A 26,949-nucleotide genomic window follows, 5' to 3' on the forward strand; every position below is an offset into this window, starting at 1 on the left:
TCTTATTTAATTCGGTGAACTGATCTAATGTATAGAATGGCCAACCTTGAATCAGCATGTTGTTCATTCTTCTGTGTTTACCTGTGTAGTATGTTGTTCATTCTTTTCCCTTATTTTTCCTTCCTCACCTGACAGGTTTTTTGTTGTGGAGGATCAAGTCCTCCACACGACCCAGGGGCTGGTGAACAGGGCATACTTAGAGGAGCTGTGGGACCTGGCCCTGTCCAAGACCATAGCAGCGCTGCGCACACACTCAGTAGGTCCTGCACCTATGCCTATGGCCTTCGCCTGGCTCCTCATAGGAACAGTTCTGATATTCACTGATCCTCTTCTCCCTGTTCCATCACAGTCATACTGCACCGATCCTGACCTGGTACTGGATCTTAAGAACCTCATTGTGCTCTTCGCAGACACACTACAGGTGGGCGTCACACATGTGATCTTAAGATGAACTATGTGTGATGTTACATTTGTATCTGTGTGATTATCATTGCTTTTTTTTCACCGTGGTGTTTGGTTCTCGTCCTAAAGGGTTATGGTTTCACCGTAAACCAGTTGTTTGACATGCTACTGGAGATGAGAGACCAGTATGGCGAGATCTTGCTGAAAAAATGGGCCGTGTCCTTCAGGTGAGATGAAGATGAAGTCTGAGATGAAGGAGGATATCTCTGTTTTTTTGGTCTTTTGTGTTTGAGGCATGAGGTTTTGGTGCTGTTGTCACTTCACTGAGAATCCTTTAAACGATTAAAGATACATTAACTTCATGACAAATTGATGACAACAACGCACACACATATACAAGAACATAAAAAACAAAAGCATTGTTGGCATCCTCAGAGGAGAAGTTTCACAGAAACTTTCTGGAAGTCTCTTAACCCATTTAAACTTGGACAAGGAAGGCCAGGGAAGTGCCTGCCCATTGTGCCAGCCAGCCAAGGCACATCAAAGTCCTGAGTCAGAGGAGCAAGGATAATGTGTCCGGAATGGGCTGGGAAAAAGCCCGGATGGGAACACGGCTCTGACCTTGTGCAAATCCTTGTGGATTCCCGGTGGGAGACTCTTTGGCTGTGGCAGACAGGAGACGGAGTCTTTGGAATGTGTATGGCCCTGAAAAACACATGGAATGTTGGAGAAACACATGAGATGAGCACACACACACACACACACACACACACAGACACACACACACACACACACACACGCCTCCCACTTTGTGGATCGACAGACTTAAGTGTTGTTGGGTTTTGTCCTAATAACAGTATTCCAAATTGTGTATTTGAATTCTTATGAAGGTCAAGTGGTCAAACATTAAGTTTGAACTTTTATATTTGACCTCTGAAGCGCTTTGTCCTCCATCTTTCATTCTTGGCTTTGTTTTTATTTATGTGTCAGTACAGCATAGTTTAGTTTATCTGTATCCCTCTGGTCACCTCTGCTGGTGATGAAACTGTAATGATTCATCTGAAACCTACATGTGATTCTACTGAAGACACCTGAAGATTGTTCTACCTATTCCTCCATCCCACTCAGGCAAATCCTGGACCTGGACAATTACAGCCCCATCCCAGTCTCCACTCCAGAGGAGTATCATAGCATCACCAGTCAGTTCCCCTTCCAGGACCCAGAGTTGGACAAGGTGAGCCCAAGGTCACACCTGATAGATAGTAGCTCTGATTCATAATTTAGAGAAAGAGTGTGTGTTTTTTTACCCTCTCGCCATCACTCTGTCCCCTCTAGAGTCCATTTCCTAAGAAGCTGCCCTTCTCAGAGTTTGTGCCTAGAGTTTACAGCCAGCTCAAGGAGTTCATCTACGCCTGTCTCAAGTTTTCTGAGGACCTACACCTCAGGTAAACCACACACACACACACACACACACACACACACACACACACACACACACACACACACACACACACACTGTGACAATATTTTTCCAAAACATAGACTTGCCTTCTTGCACAGACACAGACACAGACACAGACACAGACACAGACACAGACACAGACACAGACACAGACACAGACACAGACACAGACACAGACACAGACACAGACACAGACACAGACACAGACACAGACACAGACACAGACACAGACACAGACACAGACACAGACACGCTCTAGCATACAGACACAGACACACGCTCTAGCATACAGACACAGACACACGCTCTAGCATACAGACACAGACACACGCTCTAGCATACAGACACAGACACACACACACACACAGTACACACACACATAGACATCCAGTAGTGTGGCTGATGTACATTTGGAGGTGCAGTGCTGTACTCAACCAGGACTAATGGCCAGACATGCTCTCACACCTCAGCCCATCTCTGTGCCGCCACCGACTGTCTTGTCTGTCTGGCCGTCATCAGAGACAGAGATAATTAACAGCGCCGCCTCCCGCCCTCACACGCCAGCCTCCTCAGCACACGAGCTCTCGTCAGCACACCCAGCCCTCCGCGCTCTCTTAATGTGTTGTCCAGGTCCACAGTGGCCCTGGGAATGGGAGTGTTTTGGGTTGTATGTTGAGAGATGTCTCTCAGTGAGTTCTTTAAGGCTTACAGTAAAAGCTCTCACACATGTCCACATTGATAGTATTCCATGCAGGGTGTATATGCCTAACCATATAACCAGCGTATTTCATTGAATGGTATCCAGTCTTTGCATTGTCTTTCATGAAGCATGCCAATAGTAGTAAAACAACCAGGCTTTCAGTAAGTAATGATTTGCATGCATATACATTATATATTTGCATACATATCAAGGCATATACTTTATTTAGCTTTTTTTTTCAGTCAGACTCATTCTTGACATACAGCATATTGCATTTTTGTGGGTAGCCCCATCCCTGAAAATGTCAGCTTTAGCTATGCTATACATATATACATGTTCAGCAGAGTTCTGGGATGCAGACCAGTGAATCTGATCCCCTAAAGCCATGCCACAGTACCTTTTCAAATTGAGGCCTGAGGGGTCATGAAGGTCAAGGTCAGAGTTCAGAGTTTGTACCCGGTAGTATCGATGACAAAAGTTCTTTTTTTTTTTTTTTTTAAGCCCTCTGTCCGGTTCTTACATGCAACAGACATGGTGGGGGTTGCTTGTCTGCGCAAAGCTTAGAATTCAATGATTGGCCATTTCAGAATAGGGTATGTTTTTGAGTGTGTTTGAAGTTGAGTTGCCTGCATGTTCTGGGACGTGTGTGTCAGGTCTGGTTACCTCTACAGGACGATGGACCGTCTGGCCGCCTGATCTTGATTTGGGGGGTGGGGTGGGGTGGGGTGGGGGTGTCTGGTGCTGGTAGCCAGGGGTTAGAAGGGTTTCCTTAGTGGTCGACTCAAAGCGAGACCTTGAGAAGGTGGGTAGATATTAGCAACCTTAAACCTGCTTCCTAAAGTTCCTCTGTTGTCCAGACTTCCTGTGCTTAAAAAGCCTGTTTGACTCCTTTTTTGTTTTGTTTTGTTATTTCAGTAATGATTTTGATGGTTCAATGACCAGGCAAGGAAATAAGACTGTTTAGTTAGGAAACAGTCAGGAAGGATTAATGGCCCTGTGAGCTTTTTAACACTCTATGTCCTCTTTTTCGTTTCTAAAAATTATCCTTTTTATTACTGTCAGCTAAAGCTGGTAATTTATTGCATAGCATGCATAGCCTACGATGGGGGAATTTGAAGTGTGTGTGTGTGTGTGTGTGTGTGTGTGTGTGTGTGTGTGTGTGTGTGTGTGTGTGTGTGTGTGTGTGTGTGTGTGTGTGTGTGTGTGTGTGTGTGTGTGTGTGTGTGTGTGTGTGTGTGTGTTCGAGCGAGCGCGAGGGAGATCAAGGGAGGTATGTTGTTCAATGTGAGTTTGTGCACTCACTCCATCTGTGTGTGTGTGTTTTTTTTTCTTCTTTGGGGTGTGGGGGTGGTGGTGGTGTGGGGTGTGTCCGTTAGAAATGGGAGATGAAGAGAAATGAACCCTCTGAGGGGATTGTCTTTCAGCCCTGTTCACCCAGCAGCCTTTCCTTTTGGTGTGGTGTGGAGTGCATGGAGTCAGCCTGGGCTCTGAGCAGCATCAAGTCCCCATCCCCAGACTTTTGAACTGCCTGAAAAAAGAGCAGCCAGTGGCTTGTGTAGCGGTGCTGAGCATATTTGACATTTTTTTCAGTTTACAGACAGGTCTTCATTAGAGTATGTGAGAAATGAGTGCAGGGCTTGTGGGACTTGAAGGCAAGGGAGCCATCAGACTCCACCAGATGTACTGAACTGCAGTAGTGTGTGGACAGGGTGGGGTGGGGTGGGGTAAGCTGGGGTGGGGCGGTGGTGGTGGAGGCGGCTGGAAACCTGTGGTTATCGGAAACGGAAACCTGTGAGTGACAGACCAAAGCAGACGGGGAGCAGAGCTGCATACTACAAAGACGGAGGAGGAGACAGTTAGGCCTTGCGGTTTGCACCGGATTCAATACGGAGATGAGAGGTGCTGCTGGATGAAGGGAAGGGGGAGAGGGGGAGAGGGAGAGAGGGAACGAGAGAACGCCAGTGCAGGTGGTGTTGACTCGCAGGAATTCAGGAATTTCCTCTGGTCATTCTCATTACCCGTTTTTTCTCTCCTTTCACTTCATGCATCTGTGAACTTTGAACTTCTGCTTCTATACAAAAGGGACTTTTGGCTTTTGGGGAGGCATATGACATTTCACAGCCCTAATCGCCACTCAAAAATCATTCGGTTTTCCAAGTGACTTGAAGGTTTAGATTTCTCTGTGGCAATTACTACAGAATTCCCTTTCCTCAGAATGTGCATCCTTGTGTCATTGTGCCTTCAGAGTGTCCTTAAAACCCAGCATCACCATCAGTGGTATTCAATTAAGTCTGTAATGTTTAACGCTGGAAATATTTAAATTTCTTCCCCTCCTGTTAAGGATCAGTTGCTAATCAGGCAGGCTCCTAAGCGGCTTGCATAAATAAATGGAGGGAGCGAGAGAGGTGCCTCACAATAGGATCCATCCATCCTCGGTTCCGCTCCAACCACCGCTGCGGCCGCCTCCCCCCCCTCGTCCCTCCCTCCTGCTCCTTTTTCTCTCTTTAATCAACCAAATTACTCTCCTGATTTCCTTTCCTTCCTGACCGCACCACTCCGCACCCCTCCTGCCCCAGGAATCTCTGGTCACATCCTAGGATAATCCCAGCACCTATTCCAAAAGCGAATCATAGACTGAGCAAGTAACTCGAGCATGTGTGTTTCCACATAACCACTAAATCTGTATTTTAATGTCCTTGTCCGCCGTCCATTGTTTTAGAGGGTCTTTGAAATTTCGAGTTTTGGGCTTTTTGATGGGTCTCTGGTGATGATGATAACCATTTAATGTTATTTGCTTATCCTCTTTAATGTGTGCGAAATGCTAAATAAACAATTGGACAGCTGTGCTTGCAGCTGGAGTACGCCCTGACCGGGGCAGTTTAGGTTCCTGAGCGCCTGTTTCATGGGTTTAGGCGAGCATCATTTATTTTCCTCAGGTTGAGTCCATCAATCTCTCCCCGCGCTGACCTTTAATGACCCAGAGTTCAGTGCGGCAGGCAGAGGAAAACAGGGTGACGTTTCTCTCCATGATCTCATGGCTGCTGTTATAGCTGCCACTTGCCAAATAGAGCAGTCAGCTTGACACCTGGCTCTTTGCTGCCGTCTCCTCATCCTTGTCTGGACTGTCCAGAAGGGTGTGTGTGTGTGTGTGTGTGTGTGTGTGTGTGTGTGTGTGTGTGTGTGTGTGTGTGTGTGTGTGTGTGTGTGTGTGTGTGTGTGTGTGTGTGTGTGTGTGTGTGTGTGTGTGTGTGTGTGTGTGTGTGTGTGTGTGTGTGTGTAAAACTCACGGGCAGAGAGATGAAGGGTGTGCGAGTGTGTGTAAAACTCATGGGCAGATGGGTGAAGAGTGTGTGTGTGTGTGAGTGTGTGTTCTTATCTTTCTTACGTGGTGGGGTCATGTGACCGAGTGCACACCAACAAGCCATGGTGGGGCCCAAAACCAATGGAATATCCATTTTTAAACCAGGAGTGTAAGGTCACTGCACTCGTGAATGTTGTTTTTGTTTTCCTGAATTTGATTCTTCCACTTGCATGTTCAGTCTACATCTGTCCTTGCTACTTGCCACTGCTCTGAAGTCAGTGGATTCTGCACAGGCTGCTGTTGTCCTCACAGCAAAATGGAGGAGATAATTTAGCAATTTAGAAGGAATGTGTTTGTTTTCTTTTTAGAGAAGCAGCACAGTGTTGCATGGATCTCATCAATCCTACGATTGGTCTCACTCGCTCTCCCTTTCTCCCACTCCTCTTACTCCTCTCCCGCTCCTCTTACTCTTCACCCACTCCTCTTACTCCTCTCCCCTCTCCCGCTCCTCTTACTCTTCTCCCACTCCTCTCCCCTCTCCCACTCCTCTTACTGCTCTCCCCCCTCTTACTCCTCTCCTCTCTCTTACTCCTCTCCCCTCTCTTACTCCTCTCCCCTCTCTTACTCCTCTCCCCTCTCCCACTCTCCTCCTTACTCCTCTCCCCTCTCTTACTCTTGCCCTCCCCCACTCCAGTTGCCCGCTCCAGGAGGTTGGCTGCCTGTCCAAACTGGGACATGAGCGTTCCATTAGCCGCAGTTGAACATTTCCTAAATTCCACAATGGGAGAAAGAAGAGATGAGAAAATTGATAACCCCGCTGCTTTTGCAGCATCTGTTTTTGGAACATCTGTAATTTTCTCGAGACCTCAGTCACACAGGAGCAGGGACTTTAGCCATCTTTGACACTGGTCCCTCTAGAGGTTGAATTAGTGTTGCAGCAGCCAGGCACTGCATGCTGATGTGCACGTGGTGTATGGTAAATGCTGGATGTCTGTGTGTGTATGTGTGTACTCACACAATGGGGATCAGAGGAGTAAGGGGTGTTATCTCTTCTCAGTTCAACAGAGATTGATGACATGATCCGCAAGTCCACCAACCTGCTGCTCACGAGGACTCTCAGCAACTGCCTTCAGTACGCCATCAAGAAGAAGAATGTGGGACTAGCAGAGGTGAGAGTGTTTGTTTGTTTGTTTGTTTGTTTGTTGAATGTTGTTTGAAGTGATTGTGTGTGCGTGTGTGTGTGCGTGTGTGTGTAGGTGTGTGTGCGTTGGTGTGAGCTGATTCCAAATAGGTACCAGGTGAACATCACAGGCTACCACTGCCCTCAGCGACGTCAACTCCTTCTCCCCATCCACCTCCAGGGTCCCACGGGAGGCCCCAGCCACCGTGTCACCCCCAGCCACCCTGTCACCCCCCCCTGCTTCCCAGATTCCCAACCCTTCAGCCCTCTCCCAAAAGCATTCTCAGCCGTTTCCTCCCAGCATTCCCAGTCCTCTTCCCCAAGAGTTTCCTAACCTCCGTGTCCCTTAGCCATCCCTCATGACACCTACCTCTCAGGAAGCGCTAGCCTCTGCATGCCCCCGCCGCGCTCGCCAGGGCTTAACTCTCACTGTCTCTGCCTCAGAAGTGTGTTTAGTCTGCCTGACCCCGTTTTTATGGACTTTTGTTTACAACCTTCAGTCTCCAGATATGGAGTTCAGCTGGGTGCCACTGACGAGAGAGGGAGGGAGGGAGGGGGGAGGTAGAGAGAGAGAGAGAGAGAGGGAGGTGGAGGTGTGGAGAGGCACAGTGAGGTTTTCATGCAGTGCTTGGTTGTCAATTTGGCATGAGAAGGTCACCATGGGGACAGAGGTGTTGTCCATTACCCAAAGCTCCATTAGAATTGGTGTTTTAGCCAAACCTGTTAACCACGCACACAAAGTTTGCTGTGTTAATACCTTTTTCTGCCTTCCAAAGGCTTCAGTCCCTGTTGGGAGAACTCAAATGGTTGTAATATGTTTCTGGTATCTATTGTTTGTGTTGGAAGAAGACCGCTGTGATGCCCAAACATGAGCAGACTATATTTGCCTCAAAAGTAAGTCCTTCAAGTTGGGATAGAAATGTGTGCAGTAACGCTGCCGGACCTGGATGACTGCACACCTGTGTTTAGTGTGTTTCCATTTTGTAAGCATGGCAGTGTTGAGTTGTTTTATAACATGTGACTGAAAGTTTTATAACATGTGACTGAAAGTTAAGGGGTTAAAGTCATGAAACCTCAAGCATGGTCTCCTTGTGTGTGTGTCCCCTCAGCTGGTCCAAATCATCATCAACACCACGCACCTGGAGCAGTCCTGCCACTACCTAGAGGAGTTCATCTCCAACATCACCAACGTGCCCCCTGACACCATGAACGCCACCAAACTCTACGGCACCTCCACCTTTAAGGCATGTTGGGCTCTTGGCCCTGTCCACCCCGCACCTCTTCAAGGGTGTCTACCATATGTCTATTGACCCTCCCTTTCTCCTCTGTCTCCCACCATCTCTCTCTCTCTCTCTACCTTTTCTTCTGAGTAGGACGCACGACATACGGCTGAGGCGGGGATCTACACTAAACTCAACCACAAGATCGATCAGTTCCTGCAGCTGGCTGATTATGATTGGATGGCGGTGCAGGGGGCGGGTCAGGCCAGTGACTACCTGAGTGACCTCATTGCCTTCCTCTGCAGCACCTTCTCCGTCTTCACCCATCTGCCCGTGAGTTTGATACACACACACACACACACACACACCCTTTACCCATCTGCCCGTGAGTTTGATACACACACACACACACACACACACACACACACTCACACTCACACACCCTTTACCCATCTGCCCGTGAGTTTGACCACACACTCACACACCCTTCACCCATCTGCCTGCGAGTTTGACCACACACTCGTACACCCTACATCTCTCTCCCTGTGAGTTTTACACACACCCTTCATCTCTCTGCCCGTGAGTTTAACACACACTCACACACCCTTCACCCATCGCCCGTGAGTTTGACCACACACTCACACACCCTTCATCTCTCTGACCCTTTGAGACACATCCAGGCTAATAGAGGCCTGTCTCTCACTCTGTGCTCTCTCTCTTTTTCTTTTTTTGTTGCTTTTGTCTTGTTTTTTTCTCTCTCTCTCTCTCTCCGACCTGTCATTTTCCTCCTCTGTCTGTCCATACACCCCCCTTTCTTAATATGTCTGTCCTTATTCCCATGTGGTTGTTTAACATGGCCAACGTAAAGCCCGGGGTTAAGTCATTAGCCACTAGCTATGCCTTTCCCAGGGGGCTCGGCCTCATCGACTCCATTGCTTTAAGGGGATTAGCCGTGCTGTGCACTTGAACTCCGGTGGGAAGCTAAGTGGGATTGCCCCGCTCAAGAAGCTTTGTGCACCACGCTGGGGCCCCTCACCATTCTATGGAGCTAACGACCAGGCTTAGTAGCCAGAGGGTCACTGGAGATCGTGCCCTTGCACAGCCGGCCTTGCCCGTGGACTGACCCCTGTGGCCACTGCCCGAGGATTTGTTACATGTTTTCTTTTCTTTTTTTTGTTGAAAGGGGGGTGGGGGGCAGAACAAAGGTGTCCCTGAGGTCAGCCAGTGAAACGAGGCCCTGCTGTAGGCTCTAAAGCCGAGGCGGTGAAAGCTGCTTCCAGGGTCAGACTCTAATCTCCACCCTTGATCTAGAGTGACCCTTGGGTCCCCAGCGCCCCCACGACAGCCCCCTAACCCACACCATCCCCTCCCCTCCCCTCCCAAACACACTCGCTACACAGGAAGAAACTCAGGAAACAACAGCACTTGCATTGTTGAGCTGACGCCAATACACACACACACACACGTACACACACACGTACACACATTCTCGTGATTTCTGAGTGCTCTCACGTGCCAAGTTGTCGCAAACACACGGCTTCACCACAGTCCCATTTCCTAGAAGTCCCCCTCTCTGTAAATGTCGCTTCTCATTTGACCGTCAGCGCTGATAAGGTTATGCCAAAGCCACCGGCCACTGCTCTTGTCCCATAAAACGTGTGCGTAGGCATGGGAAAGTGCTTGTGTTTCCCCGTTCCCCGAGATTCGGCCCAGTCAAAAGTTCGCTGCTTAGGGAATGACCCCGTTGCCACAATCCTCCGATCTATGAATGCTTGTCCCGTGCAGCCCTGGCCGTGATCCCTGCGCTTCCTGACCACAGATCAATCAGGGGAATACATCTTGGCGTGGGCCGCGAATGACACAAGCTCGCACGTGACCACAGAACACTGATGTTCCAGCCACACTCTCTGGATCTCCACAGACCGGGCTCCATGGCACGGGCTCCGGAGCTTGATTGATGTTCTCAACCCCCTCACCTTCTCTCTCCTTTAGGGGAAGGCCATTGAGCACGGCACCCTTCCGGTGAGTATGGTCACGGTGTGGTTTAACCCCCAACCAACCAAGCAACCAACCAACCAAGCACTGACCATAACACACCACTAAAGCTCCCTGCCTGGAATTCGATCTCTTACAGACTGAACCGTTGATTGAGAACCATTGAGAGAAGTGTGTGTGTGCTTGTGTGTGTGTGTGTGTGTGTGCGTGTGCTTGTGCGTGCGTGCGTGTGTGTGTGTGCGCGCGTGTGTGTGTGTATACACGCTCCATTTGCTGTGACTTAATTAGGTTGGTGGCATGCTTGTTGACTGATGGGCATCAACAGTGGACAAACCTCTTTCTGGCATGCTAATGCATACATAAGATATTTATGATTTGTGTATGAGTGTGATTTCTACACACATGTATGCTCTGATGTGTGACTTATACACACACACATGTATGCTCTCCCTCTCCCCACCTTTTTTTGCGTGCTGTTTTTTTTCTCCCTTACTTGTAGACAGGAAAACAACAGCAGCAACTTAAAGCTCACATGGCGATGAACCCTAAGACGCCTTAGCATTCCCGGTGTCCCGTGCACTTAAAGGAACTCAGGCGTATGCTTTTGAAATGAAGGGACAAATACAGAGAGGGAGCGAGAGCACAAGAAGGCAAGAAAGAGAGAGAGAGAGGGAGACGAAAACATTTAGCCTGAAAAACAAGCTCAAGAATATCCTTCTTTGACCCTGTGTTTTCAAATGAGCTGCTTTAGTGGTCCTGGCCACGTGTGGAGGGAGCGCAGGGGTGAGATCGGGCCCACTGCTCCAGACTCACGCTCACGCGCCACAAGGCCAGGGAGCAGAGGCATGCATGGCCCTTAGAAGCCATTGGATCAGGCAAGCAGGCTGTGTAAAGTCAGGCTGGGTCATTGCTCACACCGAAGAGAGGTATGGCTGGTGTGCGGTGGCAAGGTTTTTACTCCGTGAGGCTACTCGCCTGATTGGACTTCTTTGCAGCGTGCAGCCATTTTGGATCTTCTGGAGGAGGTTGGCCAGTCCTGCTGCACAGTTTCTTACAAGGTGTGGAAAGTAGTCCGCTCTTATGAAAGGATCACTTAGCCTGTTGCACAAAAGAACACAAGCTCAGACACGTCATCGTCCAGGGGGGACCTGACCCGTGCCAGCGCAGCACAGCGTGTTGATATTGCCCGCCTCAGAGGGGCAGAAGTGATCCTGTTGGCATAACACTAAAGGAGAACTGTGACATTTATAACTGATATTATATGGTCCAGATGAAGCCAAGGCTGAAAGGGGTGTTTGTGATAGCACCTGCAGACACAAAGTTCACTCGTTGTCATTGTGTATATTAGTGTGCGGGATTCTGCCTATTGGCCTATGTGTCTAAGTTAAGTTTGTTTTAAGAACCAAATACCATAGTAACCTATTTACTAAGTATGTGTGTGTTCTTATGATTATTACTCATGTTACATATTAGATATATTTAATTAGAGTGGTTCTGAGAGGTTTCTAGCTGTTGGTTTTGGTTAATGTGTTTTCATTTGCCAAATGCAACAACTCCTTCTCACTCTGTTGGTCCTCTACATCCCTCTCCATCGATCTCCATTGCTCTCCATCCCTCTCCTCTCCTCTACTCTCCTCTACCTCTCTCTCTCTCTCTCTCTTTCTCTCTCTCTCTCTCTCTGCATGTATTTATCTAGAGTGTGGGGAAGCTAGAGCGTGTTTGTTTCTCTGCACATGTGGTATGTGTTCTCAAGCAGTTTGTGACCAGAGGCTAACGGCATGCTGACACTTAATGTCCGAGACTCCTTTTCTCTCTCTTTTTGTGTGTGTGTGTGTGTGTGTGTGTGTGTGTGTGTGTGTCTCTGCTTTCACATGTGCGTGCGGTTTGATCCTAAATGACTCTCAAATGTTCCTGCTGTCCTCAGCGGTGCATGGAAGCATTGTGTAACTCTGGACGTGTGTGTGTGTGTAAACACCTCTGGCCAGCAGGTTTGGGACTAGTTACTATTTATTTAAACTCTCTGAGCACCTCCTCAAACGCAAGCACAGCAAGCTGATACTTGGGAGTAGAGAGTCGTGCAGTGTCCTGTTGCCTTCTGTGTGTGTGTGTGTGTGTGTGTGTGTGTGTGTGCTGGATGTTTCGAGAGGGAGCGCTCCTATGTAAGGGAGATGACCGTGTTGTAGCACGCATCTGAGGCTGGAGTGTGATTGCGCCTGACAGCCCTCTGGTCGTCCTCGTGCCTCCCTGCTCTGTGTCTGATTATGGGCTGCCGTGCCCCCCCGCTCGTTGCTATGGTAAACACTGGCCGTGGCGAGGTTTTGTGTTTTCTAAACACAAGTGGCACCCGGACACGCGAAAGCCCTGGGGACCCTGCGGGTGCCGAGTGTGTCTGGTGTGCATGGCGTGTCCGACACCATTTGCGTTGAGCTCCTGCGTTGGGTAGAGGAATTTTCTGTGAGAAGGCTGCTGGCTCATGCACGCTGGCCACAAGGCGCTCACCACAACTTTTATGAATCTCTTCCATATTCCATATTTTCTTCATCTCCCTTTCTCTCTCTCTCTCTCTCTCTCTCTCTCTCTCTCTCTCTCTCATTATTCCCTTTCTTTCCTCTTGGCCTATAATTTATATGTATATGCTTCTTTCCTCTGTCCCATTTTAACCCTCTCACCTTATTTGTCACTGTAGACTTTCTCCTCTGTTGTCTCTCACTCACCTGCTTTCTCACCCTCTCCCTCCTGCTCCTGGCTCTTGTTTTCCCAGTCACCCGCCCTGTCGGTCGATCAGGCTAATGGCTGTTTATTTTCTCTGCCGTGGGGAGCCGAGTGCTTTTTAATGAGCACTTTGATGAGCCTCTCCTTAATTAAGGGGTCGAGAATGGGAGGACTGTAAACGGGAGGAGTTGCAGTCTGCGCCCCCATCTCTCTTTCTCTTTCTTTTTCTTTCTCTCTTTCTCTCTCTCTGTTTCTCTCCCCCTTTCACCCTTTGCTGAGCCCAAAGGCTAATTGTTAACATGCCTCTACCCTGAACTGTAAAACAAATGTGCTACTGTGAGCGGGAAGGAGTGCCCTATGTCTCCACCCCTCCGTCTCCACCCCTCCGCTACCCAACATCTCCATCTCCACACCTCCACCCTTCCTGCGGCTCCTGAGGCTGCACCTCCACCCTTCCTCTTGCTCCTGAGGCTGCACCTCCACCCTTCCTCCGGCTCCTGAGGCTGCACCTCCACCCTTCCTCCGGCTCCTGAGGCTGCACCTCCACCCTTCCTCCGGCTCCTGAGGCTGCACCTCCACCCTTCCTCCGGCTCCTGAGGCTGCACCTCCACCCTTCCTCCGGCTCCTGAGGCTGCACCTCCACCCTTCCTCCGGCTCCTGAGGCTGCACCTCTGCTCGGTGCCTTGGGCCAGAAGTCTACTGGTTTGCTTATTTGCACCGGCCTACGGGACCTCTGGTCAACATTCAGGGCATACCAGCATCACCCAGCTGCATATGCTTGTAAATGTGAATGTCAAGGTCCTAGTGTACTGATTGGAGGATGGATATGCTTTAAAATAATATGGTTTTACACTCTCAAAGACTGCTTTGGGAAGTGTAGAAGCATTGGGAAGGTGGGTGCAATTGAATGTCCATAACTGTTTTCAGGTGGAATGGGTTTCAAGCATGCGTTGTCAATACCTAGGTACCTAGGTGTAGTGTTAGTTTGAAGGTGCCGCCTAGGATTATAATTATATCTGGGTTTCATACTGAAAGAAGACCAGGCCAGGAGCTATACTTAAGTTAACCTCCATTTGAATTATAATTTGACATTTTATTTATCAATTAAATCAATTCAAATAATATAAATGAATCACAATAAAACCATATAATTATCTGACATACCCTGTTACAACACCAACCTGCATTTAAGCCAGGTGTTCTAATATAGTTCAGAATCAATACAGATACGTAGTTTTTTTTTCTTCTTCTCAAAAGCACAGAGCATCACAGAGCATCATGCGTTGGGATTTGAGTGATCAATAATAAGACCTCCTCCTCCTCCTCCGACACGCACACAGGACGTGAATAGAGAACATATGCCTGCAAAGAAAGCCAACATTGTTTATAAACCCGTCTTTGTTGACTGTTTATCATTTTTCAGCATTACACACAAAAAAAAAGAATCTGTTTTTCCAACAATTTTTCCCTGTTAGCTTTGCCAGATCATAAAATAAAGCAGCAAAGAGTGTTAGCAATTAAGGGCTTCCATAGCAGAGGAACACAAAGGAAGAGAATTACACATACACAGACATACCCAATCAAAAATGGACCGTTGCACGCCAAGGCAATAAATCCCCTTCACCATTCCCCAATCAGGGCAGGAAACTCTGTGGGTGATTATAATGGGCTTCCTGGGAGACAGGTATCTGTGTGTGTGTGTGTGTGTGTGTGTGTGTGTGTGTGTGTGTGCGCGCGGTTAGCACAAATTCAGCAGAGACCGCATGGAGGGGAAAAAAGAATGTCAACAAACATGGTTGAGGCATTGGGCAGCAGGTGGGTGATCTTAGTGTGGCAGTTAAAACTCTCTAATGGATGCCCAGAACATCATCATGTTTATTGTCCAGTCACCACACACACACACACACACACACACACACAGTGCATCATGTGTATTTGTCTGATGTTGAAATGGGAAGTGGTTCAGCTTGACAATCACTCTGCCCCTTGGTTCGCTGTTTTCCCTCATGGGAAAGTGAACTGTGTGTATCAGGGAAGCTGGTTGTGTGTGTTATGTGTGTATCAGTGCAGCTTGTGGTGTGTGTTATGTGTCTCTTCTCGTCCCTGCTGTACCCCAGTACGTCCCATGTGCAGAGCAGAGCAGAGCAGAGCACACCCTGTTTCAAAGCCTGCAGATTGAGTGGAGTAATTACGTGCTCATGAGCTCCACAGTGGAAAGCTCCTCATCAATGCCCTCTTTACCTCTTTCCTTCTCTGTGGGGGTCGCGAGAAATGTGGGGGCCGTGTGTGTGTGTGTGTGTGTGTGTGTGTGTGTGTGTGTGTGTGTGTGTGTGCGTGTGCGTGTGCGTGTGCGTGTGCGTGTGCGTGTGCGTGTGCGTGTGCGTGTGCGTGTGCGTGTGCGTGTGCGTGCGCGTGTGCGTGTTTCCTCTGTAGATTCAATGTATGACTCTCATGCATGCACATCTCAGAAAAACATAATTTGTGCATTTTAACATAATAAAAAGTGTAACAGTGTTTTTTTTCTTTCCTTTACCCTCTCTCTCTCTCTCTCTCTCTCTCTCTCTCTCTCTCTCTCTCTCTCTCTCTCTCTCACTAACTCTCTCACAAACACACACACACACACACACAAATAAGAAGAATATAGTATAGAAAAATAACATCCCCCACCTTGTGTCAGTGCATACGTGTCTAGTCAGACGTGTTCTGAATGGTGTGTCATTAGACCTCTTGGCCACAGTCACCTGAAGGGCCTTAAGTGAAAAGTTCATGAATCAGGGCTACAGTGCCTGTCTCATCCCATTCTGTCTGAAGAATTCCTTCCTATACACCCTGTGTGTGTGTGTGTGTGTGTGTGTGTGTGTGTGTGTGTGTGGAGAAATAGGCTCAGTTAGTGTAAAACAAGCAGACATGGGAGGGGTCCCAGTGCACAGCAGAGTGATGGATGTCTCTAGAGAGGAGAGTGGACAGGGTCTGCACACAGGGAGACGGAGGCAGAGGGAGAGACCCAGATCACGTTACCTCCATTCACATGTGTGCCAGTGCAACCTGCCTCGTGTGGACAAGCAGTCCCTCCAACTCACAACCTCGGGCATGGGAGGCGGGCGTGCTAGCAAGGAGGCTAGAATCTATGAATGCTAGCATCTTTCGCTGGCACAACTTTTAAGGTGTTGGAGGAAAGAGGTTTACTAACTACACAGCACTGTACCCGCTGGCTACCTTTACATCATGGCCTCTAGGTCACAGTGTCCTTCACATCAACTAAAAGCCTATTACTTCTGTCTCTTTCTCTCTCTCTCTCTGTCCTTCAGTGCCCATCATCTTTCTCTTTCTCTGCATTCTTTCTATATCTTTTCTTTCTCTCTTCCTACCACTCCCAGGATTTATTTCCACTTCCACGTCCACCTCTCACTGTCTCCCCTCTCTCCCTCTCTCTGTTAGGGTAAGGTGGCTCAGACGGCCTGCATGTCAGCCTGTAAGCACCTCTCCACCTCCCTGCTGCAGCAGCTGCTGGAGCCGGACGTCAGGCAGGTGTCCATGGGAGCGCTGCAGCAGTTGAACGTGGACGTGAAGGAGTGCGAGCGTGAGTACCGCCAATCACCACAGCACCGGACCACACACACACACACACACACACACACATTTAACCCGCCACCCGTCCCTCTCCCTCCCCGATCACCCCAAGCCTTTTGCCCTTCCACCTCCTCCGAGAGAGAGTAGACCTGTAGACCTTAGAGCTGTGGAGATGTGGAGATGTGGAGCTGTGCCTAGACACCATTGGGCGTTGGCGTGCGTCAGTGGCGCGGCATTTAAGAATACCGCTGCTGGCCATGAGAATGAGGCCAACTTTGGCCTGTCACCACCTTCTTCAGGGTTCCGCCCGAACGTTCCCCCAGATATCTGCTGCATGGAGCAGCCCCAGACACCTGTGTGGAGAGAGGCTCGCTGAGGCTGGGAGCGGAGGGGAGGGGAGGGATAGGACACATCCTTGGCCACCTCCTTCCCCACCACTCCATGCTGACGCCTCTCACCGCTGACAGCTATGGAAATAGATTTTCCCATAATGTCAGGGAAAGCCTGGGGTGAATGGCAAGAAGAATGGGGTGAGATTGTCTCATTTAATATCCTCCCTGTCCTACCTCATACTGTGACCCCGTCGCCATAGTGGCCCTACAGTTTGCTTTTAGTAACCTATACTGTTTACTGGCATATGAATTTTTTCAATTCAATTTAATTAATATAGCGCCAAACAATACAATTGTGTCAAGGTGTTTTCCAGAGCCCAGTGCCTGAGTGGTATGGAGGGGCTCAGGTCCATGCTGTGCCGTGTGCTAGTTTGTTCTGCATGCTCTGTTTTTCCACCACATCAAAAAAAAAGATGGAAAATTTGAAGTTGAAAGGTAATAGAACTGACAGCATCATGATGATGTGGGGCGGATTTGGACATGTTCAGCATTAGTTGCAAATCCTCTTTTAGTATTAAAGTGTGACTTGATTTGCCAAAACGCCGCAGTTTGGCATTAAGTGCGTGCAGTAAGATGATGAGGGTTAATATTTCTGTGTTTTCTCTAAATGCATGTGCACTTCCAAGCCCTCTCGAGGAACCTTGCTGAAATCATTTTCAACCTCAGGTGGAAAGAAATGAGTCATTGGCATTAGGCCTATATCATGACCGGAGCCTTAAAAATGATCTGTCAAAGAAATGTCCAATCCCTTTCACATTTATTAACACTGTAAAGTGTTTTTTTAAGTGTGTAAAAGTCCTGTTTGTAATGTGTCAGATTTGTACAGCTAGAGATTGTTCTACTGTATTTATTGGGCTTCTGTTCAGCACAGTTTGGCCTAAAGGTGAAGGACTTCTGATTCCTTGATGATGAGCTTAGATGGGGGGGGGGGGGGGGCGGCGGCATCACAGTGGTAGCCCCAGCACTAGGCACTCTCAGAGGGATAAAAGATGGTGCTTAGCTGGTTCACCATCTCCAGTAGTAGTGAGGCTACCGTGCAAGACAAGGGTAGGTTTCCCCTGCTGTTGTGTGGAATATGGGTCATGGTTTGGATTATCTGCCATGCTGGAAAAGCATATTTGATGTTTTGACCTCAGGTCTTGGGCTCTGTAAAGAATTTTGAGACAATGTCTGCTCTTGTTGATTCTATATAAATTAATACAATTGAAATGAAAGTTGAAATGTGAGAAATAACACGAGCACTGCCTGTGTCTTCTCTGATATTTTTTAATGTAAATTAATAGATTCAGTCGGTATGCCTTTTCCCATCCAGTTAGTTTTAGTTGTTCTGTTTGTATTTATCTCCGAAGATTGACTTCATGCTTTGCTCCTTCGGGAAGTTTTGGAAACTGCAGTTTTATTGCTTGTCCACAGGGGGCGCTGTGAATCAGTCTTTTCCCCTGACGTGACTCTCACTTGCTGATTTGTCTCTTTAAACTCCTTATGGAATGCTGGTCACCCCATCAAGTAAAGGAAGGATGGGAGAGCTAGGCAGGGAGGATGGGAGAGAGAGAAATGAGAGGAGAAAGAGACTGAGGAGAAAAAAAACGGAACACTGGCTCCTCAATAGCTCGCTCCCAGAGTCAGTTCCAGGTTGCACAGGGGTTGGAAAGTCTAGTCACTGTGAGATTTGACATGGCGCGGAGCAATAGCCACAAAAGAGGGGATGACATTGTTGTGCGTGTTTTATATTGAATGTGATGAGATGCGATCTGACAGAAGCGTCACGTGAACCCTGATTGCCATCTGGCCCCTGGGGGCCCCCCACCCTTTGGTAAATACCACGCGGGCGCTTTCATCTCCAGAAAGGCCCTAGGGAGATGTGCAAGGTTGGCAGGAGGATGGGGGGACGGGGTGGGGAGAAGCAGGGGAGCTGGCGTGGGCTTCTTGGGGTCAGGACTGGAGATGGCAGGCGTGTAATCCTCCCCGAGAGCGGAGAAAAGCGCACAGCGTCCAGGGGTGAAAGGGATCTCGCCTCGCTCGGCGCGTTTTGTCTCTGCGTGTCAAAACCGTTCCCCTCTTTTCACAAGGGGGCGAAAACTCCCTTGTTTATGAGTCCCCTTCCAAATAAGGGGGTTAGGGAGAGCCAGGGGGAGAGAGAGAGAGTGAGAGAGAGAGAGAGGGAGAGGAGAAAAAGAGAGGGAGAGAAAGCAGAGTAGTCTTGCATCCAACCTCAACACCCTCCCCCCCCCCCCCTCGGTGCTCACCTCATTCCGTCCCGTGCCGCCACCTTGGGACCGCGGCCCCATGGGAATGATGTGTACAAAGGCGCTGTTGGGTTATTGGGGGGAAGGCAGGCCCCTCATCCCTCCGCACGTACTCCGTCATTCTGGTGCGCTCCGTCCCATCCACCCCCATGTCTCTCCCCAACTCTGAGCAGGATTAATGGCTATTTGATGATGATTTTTGTTTTTTTGTCTATTTAGTTTTTTACTCCTTTGGCCCCTTCTTTCGGATGGATTTCACAAAGCCCCTTGTGGCAAATCCGGAGAGATGTAGTGACACTCCTGCAAGGGGGCTGCCCCTGAACACCCCCTCCACCCCCCCTTCCTCCCTCCCCAATCTTGCGTCCCGCTCCCAATTCTCGGCAAGCTCCTCCATCCCACACTGAAACCTCCAAAAGCTCAAGCACCACCTCCACCCCTTCCCAGCGCTCCACCCCCGCCACCCCAGCCCCCCTCTGAACCTCCCCCTGTCCTCCCCTTGTCCTGGCTGTCATCCGTCTGCCAATCTCCTGCTCCATGGCCAATTCGCTGCTCTCTTTATCCCCCTCTCTTTCCCACAGGGTTTGCCAGGGCGGGCCCGGTGCCTGGCTTCCAGGGGGACACACTGCTGCTCGCCTTCATCGACTTGAGACAAGTAGGTCTTTGTTGTTCTTTACCCCCTTTTCTCCTCTCTTTCTTTCTTGCTCTCTGTCTTTTCTTTTTTTCTTTCATTCTTCCTTCCCCCTTTCTTCTGTTTTTTTTTTTTTTTTTTTTGCTCCTGTTTACCCCACATGCTACATACCCCCACCAACATCCCACAAAAGAGCACCCCCTATCCCCCTATTCCCCCTGTCCCCGCCGCCCTGGCCCTCTGAAACTTCAACCCCAGCCTCTGGTTTTATTTCTCTTTTCTTCTCTCCCTTGTTTCTCCCTTTCTCTTTCTGTCTTGCTATCTGTGTTCATCTGTGTGGCTTTTGCCCTAACTGTCTTTGGAGGTCTGTAGGCTGTAGGAGTGGAAGGTTGTACGCGTGTGGTGTGTTTCGATTTGCGTCAGTGATGTCAACGTCACCAGGAATGTCTGAGCGTTGGTTGTTTTAAGACGTCTCGGATACAAATGTCACAGTTTATTATTTTCATGTACACATTGACAGTACCGCTGTCCCGTGCTGTGGGAGTCAAGGTTGGCTGGTTTTAGCCACATGCACACGTGTTCCTTCAACCAAACCAATGAAATATCCCCCTTTCTTCTCTCCTTTCTGTTGCTGTTGTCCATAACATGTTTATTAAGGCCGTGTTGGTACCATTTGTTTCTTTTTGATTTTAGTTTTAATCGCACACTGGCAAAGGACTGGCCCAAGAATGTGTGTGTTGTGATGTGTGTCTGTGTGCAAATGCGGCAGTCCGCTGTGGATGGGAAAATCATGATCGAAAGGGGGTATGGGTGTATGTATTTGTATGACCCCCCCCCCCCCCCCCCCAAATCACCAGCACCCCCCACCCCACTCCCCACTCTAAATACACAACCCCCCCCCCCCCCCCTGGTTCTTCTGAAAGCAGTGTGGCCAACCTGGGCGTGTGTCAGTTCTGGAGCAGGGATGACGGATGGGCTGGATGCAGGAGGAGGCCAGGATGAATGAGCTGACAGACAGTGACGGATGGCTCTTTCTTCCTCTAAAACAATCCCGTTTTGTCCAGGCTGACACCATGATGCAGTGCCACTTGTTTTCCATGTGGCTTTCTAAAACCTGACTTCACTGAAGGAATTGGGAATGGGGGGGGGGATGTTTGTGAGACTTGTCTGGTTTTCGCTTTGTTTCTCAAAAAGAACGGAGAGACCGAGAGCGAGCGACTGAGGGTGGGAAGGAAAGAGAGAGAGAGAGAGAGAGAGAGAGAGAGAGTTAAAGTGAGGAACAATGTATACATTTCCTGGTTGTATTTGGCTTTGAAGTGAAGGGGCCATGTACAGGCGTTGTTGTCTCTGGGTGTCTCTTCTGTGTCTTAGCCTCCTTCTGAGTAATTTGCTGTCAGAACTGGGCAGGTGACATTTCCAGAGTTTCATCCATCCCATCAGCCCTTGCTGCTCCCCACCCCGTCACAACTCTTTGGAGGGCTGGAGTCAGAACTGTACGTTTGACCCAGGTGCACCTCCGCGAGACCGCTTCTGAATGGGCCCGATTAATCACCCTGATGGCTCCCATGTTTGTCTCCGAGCCTCCCTGGGGTCCTGGGATGGAACTGGGGGGTCAGCAGGCATTCTGCGCACAAGACAAGAGAACAGTCCGGAAGCCACGAGGGCGTCGCGGCGGAGGGGGTTGCAGTTTGAAGATGGAGAGAGGGCGTCTCCGTTCCTGTGTCTTTCAGTCTTTCATTCCGCCCCTCGCATCCTCCTCTCTTTCTCTCCCCCCACCTCATTGAAAGGGAACAGTTGCCCTGGCTTCACCCTCTGCTGTCACTCATTTCAATGGGATGTCAGAGAAAAGGTGGCTGGGCAAGGGGTGGGATGACAGATGAGACATACTGTGGCATGCTCTATGGCATACTGTTGTCTCTGAGATGTGGGAGATTGAGACACGCGAGACAAGTGAAAGGAGATGAGCGGACAAGATAAACTGGCCTGTGGAAGAGGCGTAGTGAGTCCCTCCGTCACAAAAAGGGCGAGGAGAAAAGGGCTAGACAGTGAGGGCAAATGAACAGAAAGAAAATATGACAATGGTGTGGGCACAGAGGGAAAGAAAGAGAGAGAGGGAGAGATGGAGAAAGAGAGAGTGGCTCGTGGGTCTGGAGTGCGTAGTGGCTATCCTGCTATATTTAGTGTCAGTGGGAGGCAGTGGCGGTGGGAACCCTTGGCTGGCCTTGCAGCGTGGGAGTCCTGCAGGCCGCTGCGGTGTGGCAGGCCCCCCGCTGGAGCTGCTCTCTCCCAGCCACAGCCGGCCTCAACTCTGCCCTGGATCCTCCACATACCCACATTCCTCTGGTGGGGGAGGTGTTGGAGCGATGTGTGGGTGTGTGTGGGTGTTGTTTTGGGGGGGTGGGGTGGGGGTGTTGGCTCAGGAGGGATCCGTGACTGGACAGTTTTTCGGTTCTTCGGTTCTATCTTGACGCGGTGATGGAAGGCTGGCTTGTGGTTTCCTCCTTGTTGTGCCAGGTCCATGTTTGTTGTGTGTTGTTGTGTTGTGCTGGGGCCATGTTTGTTGTGTGTTGTTGTGTCGTTACTGGTGTTGCGTTTCAAGGAATTCTTGTCCAACTGTCCCGGGGAGCTGGTGCAATCCCTCACTGATAGACAGACAAGACAAAGAGGGCCCCGGGCCTGAAGCCTGGGACTACATTGATTTGGCAGCCTAGTGCAGGTGTCACTCAGCTGGGCCCACTCCAGGTCACTAACATCCATCCAGGCCTTGCGGTGCAGAGATTAACCGATGGCTTCCACAGATGGAGAAGGATTGAGGTTTTGTTCTAGCACATGGTCTGGAGTCTGCAAAGTGCAGAACTTACACACACACACACACACACACACACACAGAGACACACACACCCATACACACACTTTCCCCAGTGCAGGGGGTAGTGTAGAGGGGTAAGTCTGCTGTTTGAAGCCACGAGGCGGCTACGCATTCCTGTGGGCTCTCCGCAAGCATTATCCAAGAATTCCTCGGAGGCTTCGGAGAGGTTGAAGTGGAAAATCCATTTTCCATCCCCTCCTCCACCTCAGCAGTGCTTGTGTCCAGTGCGTGTGTGCACGTCAAGGGAGTCATCCCCTCTTCACTCGCTCTTTCCTTTCCTCCGTCTCTCTCCCTCTCTTTCTCCTTCTCCATCTTGCTTACTCACAGTGTCTCTCCATCCATCTCTAATGCCCATCCCAGAGAACTCTGGATGAGCTCCTGGTCTTTGGCTTGAGTGTTTCATAGACAAGGCCTCATCACCTACTCCTTTTTCCCCTGTTTTCTCTCTCTCTCTCTTCATCTTAATATCCCCATTCCATCTCTTTTCCCCTCTCCAGCGCTCTGACTTTCTCACTGGTTAACCCACCTTCTGGATGCTGTCAGCGCCTCTTCTGTTTAATGAGACAAAATCTCACAGCATTACAGTGATTTCACTTGGGTTGCCTAATAGGGGTCTTGTGATTTATTTGGGTCTTATTCAATATGTATTCTCTCTCTCTCTCTCTACCTCTTTCTCTTAGTTTTTTTGGTTCTCTCTTTCTCTCTTTCTCTCTCTTTGTGTGTGTGTGTGTGTGTGTGTGTGTGTGTGTGTGTGTGTGTGTGTGTGTGTGTGTGTGTGTGTGTGTGTGTGTGTGTGTGTGTGTGTGTGTGTGTGTGTGTGTGTGTGTGTGTGTGTGTGTGTGTGTGTGTGTGTGTGTATAGAGTTACTGCCAGAGTCTTTAGAAACCACCGTGAAAGAATGTACTCTGGGTTGGAAAGGTTGGGTGCAGGTTAGACAGCAAGAAGTTGAAACTTTCCTCTGGAAGAGGGGCATGTGTCGGGTGGGCAGCTCCAGCCTCCAGCACAGGGAATAGTTTTGCCTTTTTTTCCCTCCCAAAACCCAGAGTGGTCCATTTTTCTGATGCCGCCAGGGAATCCAGAGAATGTTCCAGCCAGAGAATTTATGCACTTCTGCCCCCGCTAATTGGAGTGCTGTGTCAGACCCAAAAACGCGTCTAGTTTGGTTATTGTGGTGGAGGCGGCTGATATTGAAGACGGCAGAAGCCATCAGCCCTTACAGTTTTCCTGGAGTGAAGAGCGGACGAGGAGAGAGAAAAGAGAGAGGGGAGAGAGGAGAGAGGAGAGAGGGGAGAGAGGGGAGCTCGCTGCTTGCTGCTCACTGCTCGCTCAGGCCAGTGTTTATGCAGACTTGCTCAACCAGAGCCCTGTTTGACAGCTAACGCCGGCCCTTGGCAGGAGAGTCGGCCAACAGGCTTAACCTTTGAAGAGCAGCACCTCTTGAAAAGCCCTCGGGGTCAGTTCAGAGATGAGCTCTTAGCCGCAGCCTCCTGTGAGCTGTGCTTCGCTCTGAGGATGTGGCTGCTGGCTTGGCTCTGAGCTTCACTAGTAAAGGCTGTGATCCGTGGGCCACTGGAGAAACAACACGCATACAGAAATGTCTTGCTTATCCCAGATTGTGTGTGGGTGTGACAGGGCACATTAAAGCCTCTGAGACGGTGGCCTGAGCAAATGAATTGGCTGTTAAATGACAGGATTATCATAACCAGTTGCTTTCTAACATTTTGGTGATTCAAATTGCAAACAGGTCATTGACAAACTGTTCCATTTCTGTTCATTGTTTCATTAGATGCTTCTTGGCAATATTGTGTCAGCAAAAGAGATTAAGCAGCACAGCCACAGTGGGAAATAAGATTACCTCCACCTCGGAATTGATTCTATTTTAGCATGTTTTATTTTTAATCATGAAATAGACGAGGTTAGACAACTGGGTTATAGATGATAGACAAAACAGTGACCCACTGGTATTCAGAAAGTAAACTCAAAGCCAAGGTGTCATTGATATGAACAGCATGTTTGGGTTGTAGGTATGTTATTGGAACACTGCAACAATAAGCTGCACTTTCATCTTATTTGTCAGCATGTGCATATGACAGGAAGAAGAAGTGAGCAAGCCGTTACAGATACATTTACATAAAGAAAGATACATCTTTGATTTTTACTCTAGTTTTGCATTATTTAAACACCAGATTGTATTTGTTATGGGAATGATATCAAAGTTTTTTCCCCCCATGTGTCCCACATTTTAATTAGATTGTTGAAAATATGCTGAATTTTCGTTCTTTAGCCATCTTTACAGCCAGTTTCTGCCAGAAGAAATCACCTGTGGCCTTGAAGCTGAACAGATCCCCACAGCAGTACCACAAGTATTCTGAGCATATTTTTAATATTTTTTGAGCAGGAAGGAAAAAAACCTCAAGATTTAACTGTGTTTAATTTCGTTTTGACACAATTCCCTATGAATCCCTATGTGCCAGACTGATCAGAACCTTGTAGAACAAGTACATATATGTTCCCATAAACAAACTGATAGGTACACAACATTTTTCTAAGTAGCTTTATGAAACCCCTAAACATGCTTTTTAATTTAGGCGAAAAATGTAAATGAGGTGGTTGAATTGACATGTAATGTCCCAATAGCATAACTGAGTTCTGTAGAGTTCAACAGAGTTTTGTAGAATGTCCAAATAGCAGAACAGAGTTCTGTAGAATGTCCTAATAGCAGAACTGAGTTCTGTAGAGTTCAACAGAGTTCTGTAGAAGGTCCTAATAGCAGAACTGAGCTCTGTAGAGTTCAACAGAGTTCTGTAGAATGTCCAAATAGCAGAACAGAGTTCTGTAGAATGTCCTAATAGCAGAACTGAGTTCTGTAGAGAGTTCTGTAGAATGTCAGAGGTAGAGACATCAAATGGTTTTGAGTGAATGAGAGACATCACATCAATTATATGATGCCATACACAGCCAATACAGACAATGCAAGTCCCCCCCTCTTGGTTTTCCCCATCCACCATATGGTGTTAGAAATTGGAATTGGTCATTATGGAGATCTCTGAAGAATCACCTTGGATAAAAAGGAATTCATGTCACTGTAATGTAGTTTTTGTAGTTATGAATTCCCTACGAGACTGTTTGTGTCTGGGGCTGGAAAAGGAACAGGAGGACATCATTTGTCTTTTTTGTGTCAGTTTTTTTATCTTTGCCGGTCTGAGTGTCCCCAGCTTGTTTGTCTTCCATGCTCGTTTGTCATCTGTCCCTCTGTTTATGTGGTTTCGGTCTCCGAATGTGAAATAGATTGGGAATGTTTTGAGCTCGAAAGTCTTAAAATGACAAAAAAAAAAAATGTTCTGGGATAGGGCACGATTAGCGGAATGCTTGCACGGATTGAACTGACTGAAAATAGATGACACACCCATCGCTCTCTCACACTCGCACTTGCACACACACATATTCACACACAGAATCAGACATGCCCAGTCGTTCACGTTCTTACAGTCTCATCACAGAAACTCACACCGATTTTACATTGGCTTTCGTCGTAGCGCTTCCCGTCATGCTCTTAAACTGCATGTCATCCACGCCAACTCTTCCTTCAGTTTCATTTTTCGGAGCTTCCCGATGAACTTGCTTGTGCGGGTGTTTTTCTATATGGACAAGTTCTGACCCGCCTCGCAGGCTATTGATCAGCCCCGACGAGAGACTGCGTCACCGTGGGCCCTCCGCTCTATCGCAACCGCCAGGGTTTCGCTTTCTGAAACCAATTCCCAGGAGAGACGGAGGGTTTTCCACAGGCTGTGTACTGCCTGTGTTTGTGTGTCTGCTGGCATGTGTTGGTGAAGGCTGATGAGAAATGGTTGAGGGATCTCCTAACAGACTCTTCCCAGCAGATATGAGGAGGCTGCCAACTCAAGTTGTTTGGAATCACGACGCACAGAGGGAATGTGTTTGTGTGTGAGCGTTCGCTAATGAAGGAGGATACGGTAACAGTGGGGTTTGGCCATTGCCTCTTCATTTTGAACTGACCCCGCCTCCCTCTTCCAGTTTGACCCAAGTTTCAATGGCATGATGCAGGCATGTTTGTTTAGATAGAAAGTACAGCATACCAGTAAGTGCAACAGTAACTGTGATTAGAAGGTACCTTTACTGATCGCATAGAGATAACTGTGACTGTTAGCGGTTCAGCAGGTTTAGCAGGTGAGAAGAGGAGGTGGAGAACCTGAGAAGTCAACATGTTTGTCAGGGCAGGCCATGCTCTCTCCAGCCAGACGAACATCAACC

General features: G+C 48.7%; 1 protein-coding gene across 4 annotated transcripts in view; it reads left to right on the forward strand.

Annotated features, from left to right (window-relative positions):
• The window catches only part of exoc6b (exocyst complex component 6B), an 82,861-nt gene that overhangs the window by 39,230 nt on the left and 16,682 nt on the right, over positions 1-26,949 (forward strand). The window contains exons 11-21 of one of the 4 annotated variants that reach the window (XM_080839979.1): positions 136-256; positions 350-421; positions 532-629; positions 1,531-1,636; positions 1,738-1,847; positions 6,923-7,034; positions 8,155-8,289; positions 8,419-8,598; positions 10,258-10,287; positions 16,411-16,552; positions 19,759-19,832. In XM_080839979.1, the coding sequence (XP_080696105.1) occupies positions 136-256; positions 350-421; positions 532-629; positions 1,531-1,636; positions 1,738-1,847; positions 6,923-7,034; positions 8,155-8,289; positions 8,419-8,598; positions 10,258-10,287; positions 16,411-16,552; positions 19,759-19,832 (1,180 nt within the window). The other 3 variants (XM_080839980.1, XM_080839981.1, XM_080839982.1) reach the window with 3 other exon arrangements.

The sequence above is a fragment of the Sprattus sprattus genome (genome assembly GCF_963457725.1).
Source record: "Sprattus sprattus genome assembly, chromosome: 5".
Classification (NCBI taxonomy): domain Eukaryota; kingdom Metazoa; phylum Chordata; class Actinopteri; order Clupeiformes; family Clupeidae; genus Sprattus; species Sprattus sprattus.